Source organism: Hyperolius riggenbachi, chromosome 4, assembly GCF_040937935.1.
Source record: "Hyperolius riggenbachi isolate aHypRig1 chromosome 4, aHypRig1.pri, whole genome shotgun sequence".
In the NCBI taxonomy this organism is placed as follows: domain Eukaryota; kingdom Metazoa; phylum Chordata; class Amphibia; order Anura; family Hyperoliidae; genus Hyperolius; species Hyperolius riggenbachi.
In genome coordinates this window covers 256088384-256108922 of record NC_090649.1, presented here as the reverse complement: position 1 = coordinate 256108922, position 20539 = coordinate 256088384, and the positions used below count along the sequence as shown (strand labels likewise).

The 20539-nt window shown below is 43.4% G+C and overlaps 1 protein-coding gene across 5 annotated transcripts in view; it reads left to right on the top strand.

Annotated features, from left to right (window-relative positions):
• Nucleotides 1–1405, top strand: part of MAP3K7 (mitogen-activated protein kinase kinase kinase 7) — a 65394-nt gene extending 63989 nt beyond the window's left edge. For all 5 annotated transcript variants that reach the window (XM_068231173.1, XM_068231176.1, XM_068231174.1 and 2 more), the window contains one exon: nt 738–1405. In XM_068231173.1, coding sequence (XP_068087274.1) covers nt 738–918 — 181 coding nt within the window. In that variant the 3' untranslated portion in view covers nt 919–1405. The remainder of the gene's footprint in view (nt 1–737) is intronic.
• The last annotated feature ends 19134 nt before the right edge of the window (nt 1406–20539 follow it).

Genomic DNA, 20539 nt, shown 5'->3' with positions numbered 1-20539 from the left:
ACAGAATTCAAGATAACCACAGAGGGATAAATAATCTGCATGCCTTTCTACCACTGATTCTACACTTACCAGTTTTGATATCCTTTTTTTTTTTTTTTTTTTTTTTTTTTTTTTTTTTTTATAATACGTTTTACTTATTTTTCACTGACAGAAATGTACTTTGCTCAAAATGTCAGTCAAATGTTTTGTTTTTTTTTTGTTTTTGTTTTTTGTATAAGCTTGCTGATAAAAATTGAGTGCCCTGAAAAAAACTTGGGGCAAATTTTATTAAATATTCAGAAATGAGGCATTGCACATGAATTAACACAATATCACTAGATACAAGCGTACTAAGTGGTCCTAAAAGAAGGGGGCACCGGGTAAATCCATAAAATAAAAAATTGCATATAACTCTGTTGAAGGCCTGTTGCAGCGCTACCTTGAACAGCACAACAAACCATATAATCATTGACATGCAATTCTATTTCAATGGCGTTTTCACATTGGCATGTTTGAGGTGGGCAACATTAGGTTGGTATAAGGTACTGCATGCAGCCATCTCGCATTTCTCTGGGTGCAATGCTAGCATAAGTCTATGGACTGTATGCTGCCCTGGATGTCACGGCGCATTGACCAACTTCTTTCAGTGCATGTAACTAATATTCTTCTAGTATACATTTTTTGTTTTGCTTCTTATGGGTTATTTTATTTTTATCAGACTGCTGCTGTGCATAATATTTTGTTCTGTCATATTTTAGGCAAGAATTAACAGCAGAACTAGACCAGGATGAAAAAGACCAACAGAACACATCTCGTCTGGTACAGGAACACAAGAAACTTTTAGATGAGAACAAAAGTCTTTCAACTTATTACCAACAATGCAAAAAACAGCTGGATGTGATCCGGAACCAGCAGCAGAAGAGGCAAGGAACCTCCTGATCAATGCAAGGTGGATTGACAGTTGGCCCCTTGGTGTGGTGCAATCATGGACATGTGATAAACTTTCCTTCTTTATTTTAAGCATGAAGATGGACATATTCATTGAATCAGCGCATGAAGCTGCTGGATAAATACACAATTAAGGGATTGTTGTGAACTATGGATATATGCTTGTTTCATGCCTATGGGAAGACCTGTTATAAATGGATAGTTTCCTTTTTTTAAGCTGAACTTTGCTTGTAAAAGATAACTTCAGATTTTCCTTTTAAACAGTTTATTTTTTTTGTTGTTGACAAAGTGCATTAAGGTAAGCTTGCTAACGCAGTTGAAGTTCACAGAAAAGGACTTGTTTTCAGGGCTTTTCACATGCTCTGTGTTTCAGTGTATTCCTGTAGTTCAGTAATTTATATTTTACTGTCAGTGTGCTCAAGCGGCGTTGGGGAAAGGTTGTACAATTAAATAAAGGCAGGTTTATTATAAAAAGAAATACACATTCAATTTTTCCTGCTCAGTCTGCATTTGGCGGTGATAATTGAAGTACAGTGAAGTAATATCATGCTGTTAAGATAATCATTCCTTTCTTGTTGGGTCATGGGATATTTTTAAATTAATTATTGAAATTTTAGAAGACCGGACTCTTAAGTGCAATGCCTAAAAGGATTAAACTCTTGAGCTAGTAGATACAACTCATAAGAATAAGTCCATTATTCACTGAAAGTGAACTCTCTAAGGAAGCCTCAAGAATTTAACTCTCCTGTATATCTAACAGCAGTTTCTGTTGACTTACTCAGTTCTGGACTTGTGTATCAGTGCTCTGATGAGTGACATTCGAGTAGCAAACGGGGGTTCCTGACACCAGTTCTTCACTAAAGGATACAAGCGATGTCTTGGGTCTTCAGTCTTTATGTAGAAATGAGCAGTGGTCTGAATCCCTAAAGAAAAATTTGGGAAAATAATTCAAGTTAAACAGATCGTCTTTTATACAACCCAGACTTTGGTGTCTTCTTCAAGTACACATAAACCGTGAGGGAATGGAACCTGCTATATTTAATTGCTTTTAAACGATGCCAGTCAAAGCATGAAATTTGAGAGCCGCGGAAGTTAAGGTGCCACCACAGGCGCCCATACAATTATCAGTAATAGTGTGAAATAGTGGGCAAAAAAAAGTCTTCTATTAAGACTGTGGCCCAAGTGCCTTCAGTGCCCAAATTTCACTTTATTACCAATAATTTTGTGAGCGCTTTTTGCAGCGAGGGAGATTAAGATTAGGCGTGGGGCATTTATATTTAAGTTTAGGCATGGGGGTTGTTTCTAAGGCTAGGCATGAGGGGAGGGGACTGGTTATGGTTAAGCATTGGTAAAGAGAGGGTTCTGTGTGGGAGTAGGGTTAGGTTTAGTTGTAGTAAAATATGCATAACATTTACCAATATTTTACTATTCACACTAAAATAGTAGAACATTTGTAGATGTTACCGATATTCTACTATTGGCTTCTCCTGGGTGCCCATATTTTATGGCAACTTTATTTCACGTAGGCATGTCGGTTTCCTGGCAGTCCCGCTGATCTGTCTGTTATAGTGTCTGACTGTCTGCATCACACACCTGAAACAAGCATGTAGCCAAGGCCTAGATCACATTAGGAATCGCAGGCGCCGAGTGCTTTTGTAAGCACTTTTCCCAGCGCTTTCTGATCGATTTTTCCATTTTTTTTAAATGCACTTTTCTAAGCGCTTTTGTTAGGCGATTTGAGCTTTTCTTCCTGCAGACAAACAGGAAGTGAACTCTTTGACCTGGAACTAAATATCAGTAATGTTGTTTTTTTATAAAAGCGCTCAGAAAATCGCTTAGCCAAGCGCTTTTTAAAGCGCTTAGCAATTTTCCTATACCTTATTTTGAATCGCAAACGCTCAGGAAATGGTGCAGCACCCATGTTTGCAATTGGAAAGAAAGCTCACAATGAGAAACATTGCTCAAGGGCTTAAAAAGCGCTTTTAAAAATTGCCAGGGCTTTTCAAAATCAAAAAGTGCTCATAGTGTGAACAAGCCCTAAGTCAGACGTGATTTGGCATGCTTGTTCACGGTCTATAGCTAAAAGTATTAGAGGCAAAGACAGACGGGCAATCTGCATTGTTTAAAGGGAAATAAATGTCAGCCTCCATATCCCTCTTAAGGTGTGCTTTAAATTTCGATTTTCTTGCTGTATTCTTTAAAGCACACCTGGACTAAAAAAAATAGCCATACCTGAGGCTTCTTCCAGCCTACCATAATCTTATTAGCTCCTTAGTTCCTTTGACCTCCCCTCCATTGTGCTGCTGTCGCCCCTCTTTAAAATACGCAACCCAGCTTTGTCACAGCTGTGACGCATGCTCAATCTGTCTGCGCGCTTCCTTGATTGCACTCCTAAACAGTTGTGACCAGGAGCCCTTCTGCGCATTCTTTTGCAACTGTACATGCACTGAACTTTCCTGGCCACGCCTGCCATACACTATTATTTAAGTGTGTGATCAAGGAGGCATGCGGGCCTGATAGAGCATGCGCCATAGCTGCAGCAGATCGCAGTTATGGCAGATCGCAGCTCTTTATAGAGGGGTGACAGCAACACAACGGAGGGGAGGCCAAATGAACTGAGGGGCCACTTAGCTGGTGGGGGGGGGGGGGGGGTTGAGTTAACTTATGCTTTAAATACCATATAGGGCCCATTCACACTATAGCGTTTTGCCGACGATTTTGGCAAAACGCTCAAGCGCGAGCGCTTTTTAAAGCCCTAGTGCAATGATACCCTATGGACCTATTCTCACTTGAGCAATTTGCGTTAATCGCTGGCGATTAACGCAAATCGCCAAACGCGAACGTGTGGCCTGCACAATTTTCAGGCGATTTCCCGGCGATCGCGTTTTAGTGCTATAGAAGTGCTAAATGCGTTCGCGGAACAATCGCTGCAGTGTCCAGTAATTTTTTTTTTCCGAGTTAAGTCGTGGAAAAATCACTCCCCCAAAACGCTGGCGGTAATCGCCGGCGTTTTGCGCTTTTAAGTGTGAATGGGCCCTTACTGTATGTACATATGGTCTAGATCAAAATGGTAAAGTAATGTAACTAAAGTGCTTTTGGAACACACTTAGTCTTTGTCACCTGGCTCCAACCACAAAAGAATAGATCTCTTAAAATTGACCAGATTCCCTGATCCAGATAGGACACACGTGCTATAAAGAGAACCCGAGGTGGGGATCTTAAATCTATACACAGAGGCTGGGTCTGGCTATAGTGCCCAGCCTCTGTTGCTAGTTGAATCTTCCCTAAATCCCCCCCTGCGACCTGCACGAGCCCATAAATTACAGCTGCGCTGGCGACACTGAGCGTGTCGCAGCGGGCTCTGTTACCATTCTAGTGCCACTCACGCCGCTCCCCCCCCCCCCCTCCTGCAGAGCGCCGATCACCGCCCACGTCCCTTCCCTCGCCGCTGATTAGAGGGAAAGGATGCAGGCGGGGACCGGCGCTCTGCAGGAGGCGGGGGGAGCGGCGTGAGTGACACTAGAAAGGTAAACAGAGCCCGACTGTAATTTATGGGCTCGTGCAGAGCGCAGGGGGGATTTAGGGAGTATTCAACTAGCAACAGAGGCTGGGCACTATAGCCAGACCCAGCCTCTGTGTATAGATTTAACTGTAAGATCCCCACCTTGGGTTCTCTTTAAAGTAAAAGGGATATGCAAGCTACCATATTTATATTCTTTCAAAGAATGCTGATTGCCTGTCTCACTGATCTGTCTCCTGTACTTGAAGCCACTGACACAGAACGAGGATGCAGTTTAGGTGCTCTGACTAAAGTTTGACCACACTAATGGATCACCTGCTTTTCAGGTGTGTGATTAAGATACCTCTAAAGCCAGAAAGATCAGGAAAGCCAGGCAGCTGTCATTAAGAAAACCCAATATTGCAAATGTTTAGATCAGCAAGTAACACAGCTCTATAAATACCCAGTAAGGTTTGGGACCCACTAGAGCACTTTTGGCAAGGGTTTTGTATCACCGCCAATTGGCACCAATTCCAAGAAGCACTTAGCCAATTAAAGTGTATGGACCCACGGAAGCTATTGCAATTAGGGCAAATCTCAAGAACAGGCACTGCAAAATGGCTTTTCAAAAGTGATTTGGGGGCAAATTGTGCTTTTAGATAAAGTTTAATATACAGTACTTATTTTGTGCTCCAATTTCTGCCTGTAGCCCCATCCCCTAGCGGGAAGAGGACACAGGTGCTTCTCTGATTGGAGCTACAGAAACACCTATGACCTCTTGTTCTAGGGGGCGGGGCTATGATATAAGTCGGACATGGAGACACCCATTAAGTATAATAATTAATGGTGCATACACACATCCAATTTTGATTGGTTAATTTTACCACTTCCATGTAGCATGGGGGCTTACATACACAATCTGTTCATAGTATTCAGAGTCTGTTGGCCTTCATACTATATAGTGATGGTCTTATTGGTCATAGACTGGCCAATCAAAATTGCGTGTATGCATCTTACATACTAATAATTTGATTCCAGCTGACCAGGACAACACAGGCTTGTAAAACAGTTGTGTATTGTGTTTTGAGCACATTATGCCCATGTGAAAACTAGCAAGAAATCACAAACACAGTGTCTTGTTTTTTGCAGTTGTTATCCCAGCTCTGCTGACTACTGTAAATGTTGCTGTGCTCTAATGGACACACAATTGTGCCTGCAGTGTGGTTGAAAAAATGCACCACTCAGATCACAAATATAATGTGAAGGGGCTGGACAAGCTTTCATTTGGGAGAACAAATTCAAAATCGTGTAGAAAAATAATGGAAGATAAGGAAATGTTCTGGAATCAGAATCCGTGCACAGACCCTGTTCCAAAAATTAATTGTCAAATATTTGGCACTAGAATACAGTTAGCCCTAGCTGTGCAGGAGATTTCATTTAAAGTACACCTGAACTGAGTGGGATATGGAGGCTGCCATATTTATTTCCTTTTAACCCATGCCAGTTGCCTGGCTGTCCCGCTGATCTCTTTGGCTGAAGTAGCATCTGAGAAACACCTGAAACAAGCGTGCAGCTAATCCAGTCCGACTTTAGACAGAAACATCTAATCTGCAAGCTTGTTCAGGCTCTATGGCTGAAAGTATTAGCGGCAGAGGATCATCAGGACAGCCAGGCAGCTGGAATTATTTAAAAGACTATAAATATGGAAGCCTTCATATCTGTCTCACATCACATGTCTTTTAATTATTTTGCAAGTGCAGCTTCTTGTACAATTCCTGTACAACTTCTTACAATAAATACAAAGTGTTTTTGGTCAGAAAACAGTTTTAATGTACTTTCCCAGTTAGTGGAGAATTTTACCTCAAGCCCCACTTAAAAATTGCATTTAAAAAACTTGCACAATGGAGGTGATTTGGTGAAAGGGAATAAGGAACAAGTACCATATTTTTCAGAGCAGAAGACTCCCCTTTTCACCTCAAAGTGTGTGGGTGTGTGTGGGGGGGGGGGGGGGAGACAGTGCATCTTATGGTCCGAATGTGTACCAGGAGGTGTCCCCTCCACAAGGGATGCTCCAAGTCTCCAGCTGATGCTGTGCCCTCCGAAGCCTCCCCTGTGATCATTTTGCTGTGATCTTCAGCACCAGTTGTCAGAACCCCCCCGGCTTCTGTTGGTATGTGCCGTAGCCATGGTGCACTCTGGTGTCGGGGACGCCAGGTTAGATCACTCACTTTTTGCCTGAAGTTCAGAGTACTTTGAAGCCTCCACCTTCATGACCCCATGTGGCTGTGTCTCCGCCACCAGTAGTCTATATTGCCCCTGTTGCAGCTGTGGTGCAATCTCTGTATGTTGGTGGACAGTTGCACCAGGCCTGACATCTCACCCCAACCGAAGAAACTACGAGTGGCTCTGCTGCCATTGTGCCATAGTCCCCCCACGAGCACGTACAAAAGTGGTCTGCTGCCACCGCGCAGCTGCCATGATGATGGGGACGCTGTTCCAAACGGTCCCAGCTGAAGTCACTGTGACTGGCATCCTTAGCCAATCCCTAATCATTAAGGAGTCATCAGACAATGAGGCGGTAAACATTGCCACCAGTTCCACCAATCACGCCTACTCTGTCTGCTGCTTTGTTGTAACTGGTACCGATGCTCTCACAGGCGGGACCATCTGCACCAGTCAAAACATTGCCACCAGCTCCACCAATCACGTCTGCTCTGTTGCTCAATGTTTCCCACCTGATTGGCTGACGACTCCTTCATGACTGGGATTGGCTGAGGATGCCAGTCACAGTGACTTCAGCCAGGACGGCTTGGCTCAGTATCCCTAGCACCATGGTAGCTGCACGCTGTTTGTCTGCTGAAATTCTTCCCCTAGCAGAGTAATGTACTGTAGGTAGCCGTTACTGGTGGATCCAGCCGCAGCAGACCGGTGTTGTAAATGCTCGTAATGGCATCGGATCTGAGCCACTCCTAGTGTCTTCTGGGGGCCGGTTTATACAATACAATAACATTTGTAAAGCGCTTTTCTCCCATAGGACTCAAAGCGCATAGTTGTGTCTCAGATTAATACAGGGTTGCAGGCTGGGTTGTGTTACAGAGGAGATAGTCAGATGTTCATGAATGCCAGACTGAAGAGGTAGGTTTTCAGTTTAGACTTAAATGCTTCCAGGGATGGAGCTGTCCTGATTGGGTGTGGTAGGGAGTTCCAAAGTGTAGGGGCAGCATGACAAAATGCTCTGTCTCCAAAGGTTTTGAGGTGGACTCTGGGGGTGACCAAGGAGTTACGTCCTTTTGATCTAAGATTGTGGGGGGTGTGATGCAGTTGCAACAAGTCCTTCAGGTATCCAGGGCCCAGATTGTGCAAGGATTTGAATGTCAGTAAGCCAATCTTAAACAGAATTCTCCATTTTATCGGTAGCCAGTGGAGTGAGCACAGGGTTGGTGTTATGTGGCAATGGCAGGGTTGGCTCATTAACAGCCTTGCGGCGGCATTCTATACTAATTGCAGGCGGCGTAAGTCTTTCTTATGCAGGCCTGTGTAGAGGACGTTGCAGTAGTCTAACCTTGATGTGACGAAGGCATGGACTAGGGTTGGAAGATCCTCTGAAGGCATTAGGTGTTTAATCCTTGCAATATTCCTTAGGTGAAAGAAGGAATGTTTCACAACAGCTGAGATTTGATTCCTGAAACTTAATTTCCCATCAATCAGTACTCCAAGGCTGCGCTCACAGTCTAAGTTGTTCAGGTCTGAGCTCCCTATCCTTAGCGGTGTTGGTTGAGACTGGGGCTGCTTTGCTGTTGAGCCCTGGCCCTCGATAACAAGAACCTCAGTTTTGTCAGCATTAAGTTTTAGCCAATTATTATTCATCCACTCCTGAAGCTCAGCTAAGCATGCGTTTATTTGTGGAGTAGGGTCTGTGACGCCAGGTTTGAATGACAAATATAGCTGGGTGCCTTCAGCATAGCAATGATCTGTTAGGCCATGTTTTGACTCGGCGTCCCCGTCACCATGGTAGTGAGTGAAGTTGTGTATTGTTTGGCTTGCTCGATTGATAGTTCTTCCTACTAGCAGACTAATGTGCAGCAGAGAAGTCTGCACTAGTTGTTATTTCTATGGGATGGGTAAGGCCATAATATACAGTTATTGCTTTTTGCCAATTTCCAAACACAGCATATTGCAATTTTCAAATCGCCATCCACCATTTCCCTTCAACCACTCGTTTCAACAAAACACATTGCTATGGTGGGTAGGAGGGACCGCTTATTGCTACAAAAATGTGTGAACTAATACATTTTCAGAACTGCAGCTGACTGTGCCCCTCTGCTTGATGGGGTGGGGGGGGGGGGGGGGGGGATTAGCCCTGGCTACAGTGCCTGTAGTTATTTTTTTTTCAGTTTTATTGCTATGTCATGTGACCCAGAAAATAACATTGAGGCCCTCTGATTGAACTAATCACAGGATAGATTAGATTTATTCCTGAAGTTCTGTTACCTCTGGCTGTCCATGAGGCCTGGAGTATGCTAAGCACAAGCACTCTATTATGTTTTGTAGTAGCTGCAGTCCATCCTAGGCCTTTATACAGCTAAATGATGTGTTTGTATGAGTTCTGGATTTACGTTTGCATTGTATTTTTAATTTTTATGAGATGGCTCCATGCCTCACATCACTGATCTCAGGAGCTTGGGGGGCAAAGCGTCACAAGAAGCCCCTGCACCATGGATGCACCAGGTTTAGTATATGTTTTTGAATTTTGTCCTCTAAATTTGGGTGTGTCTTATGGTCTGAAAAATACTGTACATGTTTTATATGGAAATAGTTCTGTTACTTATGTAGTTCACTGTGAAAAATGAGTTCTTTCCTCTGAGCTCTTTGCTACTTAGTAACCAAATGTAATTTTACTTAATGCAATTTGTGAGAATATATTCTACCATACGTTTACTGTCCATCGTAAAGAAAAATGCATTTGTCTCAATGGGAACATTTTTACAAAAGAAAAAAGCTGTGGAGGGACTTGTAATTCACATAAAATTTCTTCAAAAGTGAAGACTCATTTTTTTTTGTTTTTTGTGGCGGCAGGGCATTAAAATAGAATAACGGGGGTGGGTGAATAGGTGGCTTTTTCATTTGCTTTTTGTTTTGCAAACCTGAGGCTGACACATTTTGAGGGGGACAATAATTATCTAGACATTAAAGAGAACATACACCTTTTTTGTTTTTCAATCTATTCACCTTGCATTATAATGTATTAACTTCCACAAGTTGTTTTTTGGTTTGTTTGTTTGTTTTTGGGCAGGGGGGGATTCTCAGCCACAAAAGTATTGCTTTTTTCCCCCAACCTCTGTGAGAAATTGAGTACTAATATTGCTTTTTCAACAAATATCACTGTGTCAGTACCTCACTGCTCCTCTTTATAGTGTAGCCTAATTATTCGCAAAGCATTACCTGCATTACATCCCCACCAGCAATCTGACATCGGCCACCCATATGTCAGCCTACTGGTTTCGGGCGGGGAAGAAGTATAGTGTGGTATCAATACACCACACCACTTATGGCCAGAGCTACGCACAAACAACTATATACATAGATTTATTTATTGATAGTGGTGTACTGACATTAGCATTGCCCACAAAACTGCTGGAAGACGGAGGAAGGCAGAAGTAGTACAAAGTTGGAGCATTTACCGGTGGGATTTCTAGTACACAGAGTAGTAATGCAAGATTAAAGACAAACAGTCCCAGTCATAAACACTGTCAGCTGCATGGACCATGAAGTATTGACAAATCATTGGTAGCTCAGTGATTTCTGGAATCAACATACCTGTGAACTACAGCACACTGCAGCTCTCCCTTGCTCGTTTGGATTATAAATTGGTGTACCCAAGTACATTTTAACACAACTTAATTTAGGAACCAGATCCCTCCAAATGTTAAGTATCTGAATATTATCCTTATCAATACTCTAAACTTTGAAAAAACACTGACAAAAATACTTTCTGCAATTTGTGTTCCTTGTTGCTAAGCTGTCCAGACCTGATCACTTTCTACTGCCTTATACCTAACCTTAAAATGAACCTGAGACATGAGGTATAGGGAGGCTGACCTATTAATTTCCTTTTAAACAATACCAGTTGCCTGGAAGTCCTTCTGATCTTTTTGGCTGCGGTAATGTCTGAATCACACATCTGAAACAAGCATGCAGCTAATTGAGTCATATTTTTGTCAAAAACCTCTAATCTGCATGCTTGTTTAGGGTCTATGGCTAATGGTATTAGAGGCAGATGATCAGCAGAACTGCCAGGTAATCTGCATTGTTTAAAATTAAATGTCAGCCTCCATATCCCCTCTTTCACTTTAGATTATCTTTAAAGGACAACTGAAGTGAGGGGTATATGGAGGCTGCCGTATTTATTTCCTTTTAAACCATACCAGTTGCCTGGCTGTCCTGCTGATTCTCTGCCTCTAATACTTTTATCCATAGCTCCTGAACAAGCATGCAGCAGATCAGGTGTTTCTGACATTGTCAGATCTGACAAGATTAGCAGCATGCTTGTTTCTGGTGTTATTCAGCCACTTCTGCAGCCAAATAGGTCAGCAGTGCTGCCAGGCAACTGGCATTTTTTAAAAGGAAATAAATATGGCTGCCTCCATATTCTTCTTGCTTCAGTTGTCTTTTCAAGGGAACCCAAGGTGAGAGGGGGTATAGAGTCTGACATGATTATTTCTTTTTACATAATTCACATTGCCTGGCTGTCCTGCTGATCATCTCCCTTTAAGCCATAGACCCTGAACAAGCATGCAAAGCAGATGTTTATGACAAATCTGACAAGATTAGCTGCATGCTTGTTTCAAGTGTGTGATTTATACCCTGCCAGGCAACTGGTATACTGTAAAAGGAAACAAATATGCAGCTTCCATAGGTCTCACACCTCAGGTTCCTTTTAACTCCCCCTTTACTTCCTCCTGCATTAACTCCTTGCATGCATTGCTCTTAGCTTTTTCTCCTTAAAGGATACTGTAGGGGAGTCGGGGGAAAATGAGTTGAACTTACCCGGGACTTTTAACGGTCCCCCGCAGACATCCTGTGCCTGTGCAACCACTCACCGATGCTCCGGCCCCGCCTTCGGTTCACTTCTGGAATTTCAGACTTTAAAGTCTGAAAACCACTGCGCCTGCGTTGCCATGTCCTCAATCCCGCTGATGTCACCAGGAGCGTACTGCGCAGACACAGACCATACTGGGCCTGCGCAGTACGCTCCTGGTGACATCAGCGGGATCGAGGACACGGCAATGCAGGCACATTGGTTTTCTGACTTTAAAGTCTGAAATTCCAGAAGAGAACCGGAGGCGGGGCTGGAGCATCGGTGAGTGGCTGCGCGGGCACAGGATGTCTGCGGGGGACCATTAGAAGCCCCCGGGTAAGTTCAACTCATTTTCCCCCGACCCCCCCCCCCCCCCCTACAGTGTCCCTTTAATGTGGCCTTAAATTGACACTGAAGCGAGAAAAAAATTATGATATAATGAATTGGTTGTGTAGTACGGATAATTACTAGAAGATTAGTAGCAAAGAAAATATTCTCATATTTTTATTTTCAGATATATAGTGGTTTTTTTTATAACATTGCATCACTCTCTAACATTTGCAGATTACACACTACTCAGCATTCTAAATGTTTTTACAGAGCAGTCTTGTGAACAACGGACCTGTCCTCTGCAGAGAAAAAGAAAATACAGTGACTGACAGTTGAGATAACAAGCCTCAGAAGACAGAGCTCTCTGCGACTTTGAAAGTGGTGGAGCTCAATGGCTTTTTTGCATAGATAACTGGAGTTTCTTAACTCTTCCTGTACTGGAAACAATATTAGACATGTCTCTGCTCCTAATGTTTTATTCCTTAGCTGTACTACACATACAAATCATCATTTCATAATTTTTTTTTCGCTTCAGTGTCTCTTTAACTCCTAACCCTAACATCCACCCACCCACACCTATAAATAACCAATTCTCGCTTTCTATGTAGTCTTCAACCCTGCCACTGAAACCATCACTGCAAACTGTGCAATCTGTGTTCTGGTGTGTGTCTATTTTATAGCTAAGCACTGGCTGAGGGCCCCATCATTTACACTGGGTGCTCTGTGCTTGGCTATTTACCAGAGCACATTGATTGCAGCTGATAGCATTTGGCTCTACAGTATATTAGCTGCTGCGCTTCAACACCCAACTCGTACAGCTGACCAACCAAGTTACTCAAAACAAGTAGTGGCTAATCAAACTGATTTGGTAGAGAGGTGTAACCCTGTTGTCTGTCCAGTTGGGGATTTAGCTGTGACTGCTAGCACACCAATAGTGTGGGCTACAACTGACTTTACACATTACTTCAGCTCAATGGTGCTTCCCTCAGCAACTGCAGTCCAGCATTGTGCCAGCTCTTCCCTAGTTAACTCTGCTTGAGCAGTATAGTGATCTTCAAGAGGCAGGGACGGATCTAGGGGGGGGGGCAGGCGGATATCTTGCCCCAGGCGCAGTTTGTTGAATTCTTAAAAAGGCAGCAAAATTTGGATGGGGAATGGCAGTTTAGGCGCCAAAACCTGATCTTTAGGCGCCAAAACCTGACCTTTAGGTGCCAAAACTGGATAGGGAATGGCAGTTTAGGCGCCAAAGCCTGAACTTTAGGCGCCAAAACCTGACCTTGCCCCAGGCACAACTTGGTCTAGATCCGTCCCTGTCAAGAGGGCAATAACTGCCATCCCACCTCACCATGGCACAGAGTGCAATGAGAACCTGTGTCCATCAAATTATTAAATGGATAATATATATAGATATATATAGATATAGATAAATATATATCTTGATATATTGATAGATAGATCTAGATATATATAGATATATTACAAGTTGTGTGGTATAGCATAAAAGCCCAATCTTCACAGTAAAGGGTAACTTGGTATCTGGTAAAACAGTAAATGGTCACGATTTTTGCAAACATTTCTAATCTGCCCCATCACTGCCCCAATTACTTCTGTTTTTTTCTTTTCCATTGCTAAATGAAAAAGGAACTGCAGTGAAAATAATGTATTAAAAAAGTGCTTAATTTTTACAATCATTTTTATAAATAAGTCAGTGATTGCCTACTGTAAAATCTTTTCTCTCCCTGGCTTATCTGAAATGTATCACAGGAGACTTCTTGGAAGGAGATGCTGATTTTTTGGCAGTTGGAAGCAGTGCAACAAGGCTCCCACAGTGTGATGTCAGTACCTAGGTTCTGACATCACACTGTGGTAGGGGATTCCCCTCAATATCAGCCACACAGAGCCATCTAATGATCTCTCTGAGAAAAGGTAGAGATTTCTCGTGGGAAAGGCGATATCAGCTACTGATTGAGGTGAAGTTCAATCCTTGGGACAGTTCCTCTTTAAAGGGACACTTAAGTCAAACAAAAAAAATGAGTTTTACTCACCTGGGGCTTCCAATAGCCCCCTGCAGCTGTCCGGCGCCCTCGCCGTCTCCCTCCGATCCTCCTGGCCCCGCCGGCAGCCACTTCCTGTTTCGGTGACAGGAGCTGACAGGCTGGGGACGCGAGTGATTATTCGCGTTCCTGGCCACAATAGCGCCATCTATGCTGCTATAGCATATATCATATACCATATAGCAGCATAGAGGGTGCTAATGTGTCTGGGAACGCGAAGAATCACTCGCGTCCCCAGCCTGTCAGCTCCTGTCACCGAAACAGGAAGTGGCTGTCGGCGGGGCCAGGAGGATCGGAGGGAGACGGCGAGGGCACCGGACAGCTGCAGGGGGCTATTGGAAGCCCTAGGTGAGTAAAACTCATTTTTTTTGTTTGACTTAAGTGTCCCTTTAAGTAAAACCAGACTTTAAGAAATAGATTATCATAAGGAAATCACGCAATTACATTATCATCAGTTAATTTAGTTGTTACGGTGACATTTAACTTGCATTTGACATTACAATAGTCATACTGCTTTTATACATGCAGTTTTTGCTAATTCCTTTTCCGGAACGTAGCTTCTAACTAAAAAGGTCATGTTGATGCTAATATTAAGACTCCTGTGTCATCTTAATTATTTTCCTCATAAGGTTCATGTTCATACTAAGAGCGTTTGCTATTTTATTTAAATGGAGATAATATAAAAAAGTCACAGAAACCGCTTGAACCTGGGAAAATTACAAAATACAAAAGTCTGTCTGCAAAATGTACACGCCAGTTAAACTACCTCATGCAATACCTATCATAAAAAGACCATTATAAAAGCATGCAATAAATAATGTTGTTTGACAAAAGAAACTTACAGCAATCTATATGCACACACATTATATGTAATACTGGGCATACACGGCTCATTTTTGCCGCTCGATTCTCCGGTTCAATCGTTTTGCCGCTCGATTCTGCAGTCAATTCTCTTATCTTCCACTCGTTTTTCCTATCTTTTCCCATTCACTGCTATCAGGAATTGGGCGGCGAAACGATCGAACAGGAGATCGGGCATGTCGGAAATTATCTATTGAGCCATCTAAATGGCTCAAAAACGAGCCGTGTATGCCCAGCATTAGGTAATGTTCCCAGATCGCCTCTCTTCTCGTCAGAAGCCCACCACAGGCCTGGTAAATTGGGACACCACACGCATATATGTTTGATAATCTGATTCACCTTTAGAAAATCGTGCGACTTGGTGTAAATTCCAACTCGGCACCTCAGCGTAACATCACCCAGTGATACTATCTTGTGTGCCCTATAGACCTGTTTCGCAAGTCTGGGAAGTGTGAATGTGCCCGCTCAATGGGTGATGCTATGCTGAGGTTTGAGTGAGATGTAACCTATGTGTTTTTAACATGTTTTTTTCTTGTACGCTTTCAAATTGGCCTTCTTGTAACTGTGGCGTTTCCATTGGTGGATATGTTTTCCTCCTCTATTCCCCATCAGGTCCTCCCTGGTGTGAGGTGACCGTGCATCTGTTAGCCATTGGCCTTTTCTGGGATGTGAATAAGTATATAAGGAATTGTTACTATTGGATTCATTTAGGGACTGCTCAGCCTGAAGAAAGGTTGGTATTACCTTGTACAGCAGCTCTATTTGTCCTTTTAGTTTTAACCTTATTTTACCAAATAAAGAGCTATGTTTTATTAAAGAGATCATGTAAGGGAAAAAAGTGCTACTTAACCTGGGAGGGGAAGCCTCTGCATCCTAATGAGGCTTCCCTCTCCCTATTTAGCTATCTGCGCTCCTACGCAGGCACAGTACACGTTTCCTTTTGGGCCCTGCCCTGGCAGAAATAGATTTTAGGTCCACTCTACTGCGCAGAAAAAAATATTAAACTTAAAGAGAAATTGTAATGGCTTAAAAAAATTTTACCCAAATTATCCTGGTTTCAATGTAAGAATATTTTGTCAGCTTACTTTGTCTATTTATTGCTGTATGTTGGTATGTAATCTCCACCTTCCAGGGATGTTTGAGCTATAATGTCAAATCACTCCGGTGATCAGGTGATGTTCATGCTGATTTCCCACAGTGATACGCCTTGCCAGCAGTAAAGATGCCAGCATCTCTGATAAATTTAAGAATGTAAATCAGAGTAAGGAAAGATTTTAGCGTAAGCAAACACAGACTAAATGATTTTTAACTGAATGCTATAATATTATAAGCAATTTTATTTATTAAAGGATACTAGAGCTGACTCAAAAAGGAAAAATGGGGGGAGCAGGCATGTATATGGAGTAGTCCTCATGTACACTGTCCCCCGCGGTCTCCGTCGTCCGCCTTCCTTTGTTGTGCAAATGCCCACCGCAGCTACTTCCTGGTCGGTCAGGTCGGGCATTAGTGCGCAGGCTCCGGCCTGGCTGTGCATGTCCGTAATCGCATGCCTGCGGCCAGGAGCTCTGGTCTATTTGGCTCTGGTATCCTTTAACTGCCTAACAACTGGCGTGAGCGGAGCGGCAGCCCCAGGACCACTCCACGGCAATTGGCCTGAAGTACCTCCCAGTGGCGATCGCCACGAGTAGACTGTTAGACCGCTGTCTAATAACACTGTACAGCGCTGCGATCTAAGGCAGCGCTGTACTGGGGACAGCCGTGTGACACGGCTGTCCCCCTGGGAGGCACTAAAGCGATCCGCTGTGATAGGCTGAAGCCTATCACAACCGATCGCTGTAATTGGCTGCTGGGGGGAGGGAGCAGTAAAATAAATAAATAATAAAATAGGTTTATTTATTGTAAAAAAAAAATGGAATATTTACAAAAAAAACATCCTGGGCTGCTATCATAGCCCACCAACAGAAAGCTCTGTTGTTGGGCAGAAAAGGGGGGTTGTATGGCTCTGCAGCGAGCCCTTAAAGCTGCAGTGGCCTTTTTTGTAAAAAAAATGGCCTGGTCAATGGGGGGGGGGGGGGGGGGGGGGGGTTAAGACCAGGGTCCTCAAGAGGTTAAGTTATGTATACAGTAGTAAAGTTCCTCTTAAAGCTAATTTTGCGACAAGAGTCACAAGGAGAGGCAGATAGGCTGCATGGTATGCAGCTACAAGAGAGTGAGGCGGACCTCTCTCGTACTGGAAATAGGTAAAGTATAAAGCTCCACTGCAGCTTCCCTTCTACATCGGGAAGGGGGGGGGGGGGGGGGAGCTGGAGCTCTGCATACTGTGGTCAACTCGACCTTACCTAACGTCGCCCACGAGGAAGACAGACTTCTCGTCGAATGGGCCAGTATTTCCTGTGGAGGCTCAAGACCATTGGTTTTGTAAGCCTTTTGGATTAGAGTGACAATCCACCTCGCTATAGTTCTTGTAGTAGCGGGTTTACCTTTCCTATAACCGTTAGGAATTATAAACAGCCTGTCTGAGTCTCGAATTGACTTAGTTGCTTCTAAATAAGCCCTGACTGTAGAAGGAATGTCCAATGGATGTAGTTTTGACACATCATCCTGTAATCTGAAACTTGGTAGTGTCCATTCCTGGTTAAGATGAAAAACTGACGTTACTTTTGGCAAAAAGGCTTGGACGGGATGGAGTACTAATCTATCCTCATAAAAGATTAAGTAAGGCTCCGCATGCCCCAACGCCTGCAACTCTGACACCCTTCTACCGGATGTGATTGCCACCAGAAATACTGTGATCAAAGTTCGATCATAAAGGCTTAACTCCGTTTGTTTGGATAGGGCTTTCTCAGTGTAGTCCAGGACCAACGGAAGTTCCCATTTAGGGAACTTTGGTTTTAACGGAGGCCGGAGTTTAATTGTTGCTTTAAATAATTGTTTTACTAGAGTATTGGAGGACCAGGATATTCCAGATATTGATGAAATGGCCGAGACCTGCCTCTTCAGTGTGGAATAGGCTAAGCCCATCTGAAGACCCTCCTGAAGAAAGGCTAACAAATTAGCCACTGTAAACTCTGATGTAGAAAACCCCGACTTAGCAGCAAAGTTTGTAAAGGTCTTCCAAACTCTATTGTAGGAGAGTGTTGTGGTTGGCTTTCTTGATCTAGCTAAGCATCCGTTGTCAGAATATTCCAATTCTGTGGAAAGAGTGGCCGACAATTTTTGAGGTTTGTCATGTTCCTCCACCATTAAAAGGAAGACCTGACTTCCGAGGAAAGTAGGATGCGCTGTGTTAATGATTTCTTGTTTCACTGCCTTAGAAATGACAATTGAAGAGGACGGAGATGCCAATGAGCCCACTTCACCATCGGTATCACTGAAGTCATGAGCCCCAGGATCTGCATACATTTCCTGGCTGGAATCCAAGCTGACAGTTCCAAATTTAGAACAGCTCGTTGAATCTTGTAAAGTTTGTCTGCTGGAAGTGATACTGTTCCTTTGACTGTGTCCAATTGCGCACCCAGAAATATCATCCGACGAGTTGGTTGAAGCTGACTCTTGGGAAAATTTATCACTCAACCGAAAGCCTGCAGAGTATCTATCAGAACCGACCTGTCCCGAAGTAAGGCTTCCTTCGAAGAGGCCAACAGGAGAATATCATCTAAATAGTGCAGGACGCGTATTCCCTGTACCCTTACAAAAGCAATTACTGATAACATGAACCTTGGAAAAAGTTCTCGGAGACGTCGATAGACCGAACGGCAGGCAAACAAACTGAAGGTGCAACTCTCCTACCGCAAACCGAAGAAATTTGTGAAACTTGTGATGTATGGGTACATGGAAATACGCGTCCCTCAATTCGACTGAACACATCCAGTCGCCCGGTTGAATTGAGAGGAGTATAGTTTGAAGACTCTCCATTTTGAATCTTGGGGTAAAGATGAATTTGTTTAGGCTTTTCAAATCTAATACCGGCCTCAGTTTCCCAGTCTTTTTCTTTATTAAAAATAGAGGGGAATAGTATCCTGTACCTCTTTCGGAAGTTGGCACTTGCACGACTGCTTTCTCCAGCATTAACTCTGTCACATAGTCTATTAGAATTAACAACTTTTCTCGATTGTTTGGTATCTTTGTTGAGATAAATCGATTTAGAGGCGGACTTCTTTTGAAGGACCACTTGTGACCTTTCAGCACTGTACTTAAGACCCAGGGGTCTTGACAAGTCCCCATCCAGATTTTCCTGAAATTCAAGAGCCTGGCCCCAACTGGAAAATCTAGGACGGGCGTCCCATCAAAAAGGCTTAATCGCATCACTTGTGGCTGAAGATGTTCTGGCTTTGGTAGACCTTTGAAAGGTATTCTGGGGGCGTTGCCAGTTCTTACGGTACTCTCTTCCAGGGCGATAAGACTTTGACTCGGTAAACTTGTTTGCTAACTGCCTTTTGTAATGAGAGAATTTTTGTCTTCTGAATCTTCTGTCCTGGGGCAACAGACCCGATTTGCCCCCTGTAACTCTTGTGATGGCCGCATCCATTTTGGGGCCGAATAAATTCTTTCCATCAAAAGGTATTTTCGACCAGGCCTGTTTTGATGTAGGATCTGCTGACCAGGGTTTCAGCCATAAATTTATTTTCGCCATGACGGCATATAACATCGAACGACTGGCAGAGCGGACTATGTCCACACTGGCCTCACCCAAGAAGTCTGCTGATAATCTTAACTCATTTAAGCCAAACGTAATTTCATCCATCGTTGCACCCCTTGCTATATCTCTTTGAACCTTGTCTATCCAAACTCTGTTAGCCTTTGCTACTGAGGTTAATGAAATAGCCGCCCGGGGTGTTTCCCCTGAAGCTAAGTAGGATCTCTTCAGGTCCTGATCTATTTGCCGTTCTAATACATCTTTAAAAGCCACAGCATCTTGTAACGGCAAGGTAACGTTCTTCACTACTCTCATTAATGATGCGTCTACAACAGGGCACGTCTGAATAAGTGCTTCATCCTGATCATCCAAAGGATACATTTTTTGAAATTTATTTTTGAGTGAAGGTTTCTTGACTGTCTTCTCCCATTCTTCCAATATCACCTCCTTAATTTCCTCCATCAAAGGACGCAAAACTTTAGTTTTGGTCAGATGTTTGTAATATCGTCTTCTCTTGTTTTTTGGCGATGCTGTCTCATCCTGCCAATCTATTGCTGATCTTACACTTGAAACAAATGAAGGAATGAGGGAGAAATCAAAACATTCCATTTCTATATTCGAATCCTCATCTGAGCTATCGTCTTGTGATGAGTGTCTGGAGGAACGATTGTCTGGCGAGTGAAGGCTTTGACTGTGCGACATCTCTGCCACCGTATCTTTTACCACCTGCTTTATTAGCGTGGACACTTCCCTATCCTCCCTAGCAATGTCCAGGTGGCACAACTCACAAACTTTCTTGTGGGGTAAGGCAGGCCTACCACAAATCCAACATTGATTCTTTTCTATGACTGGTCCAAAAGAGGTAGAAGGAATAACTCGATGGTCAGAATCTTCTGCTGAAGACTGTGATCTTCTATTCTCATATTGTTGCAATTGCCTAAGAGCCGAGGAACTTGACGAGGATTTTGATGATGCTAAATTGGTCGATTTAATATCCATAGGTTGATCCTGCAGAGAATGCTGAGGCCCCGGCTCCCGATGTCGTTGAGAAGATGCAACCGACAGATTCGTAGGGGCTGTCCCAAGCAAGGACCTATGGGAGGCTTCCTCCTTCCGCTGCTCCGCCTGACGATCATCCTTGTCGTGTCTGAAAA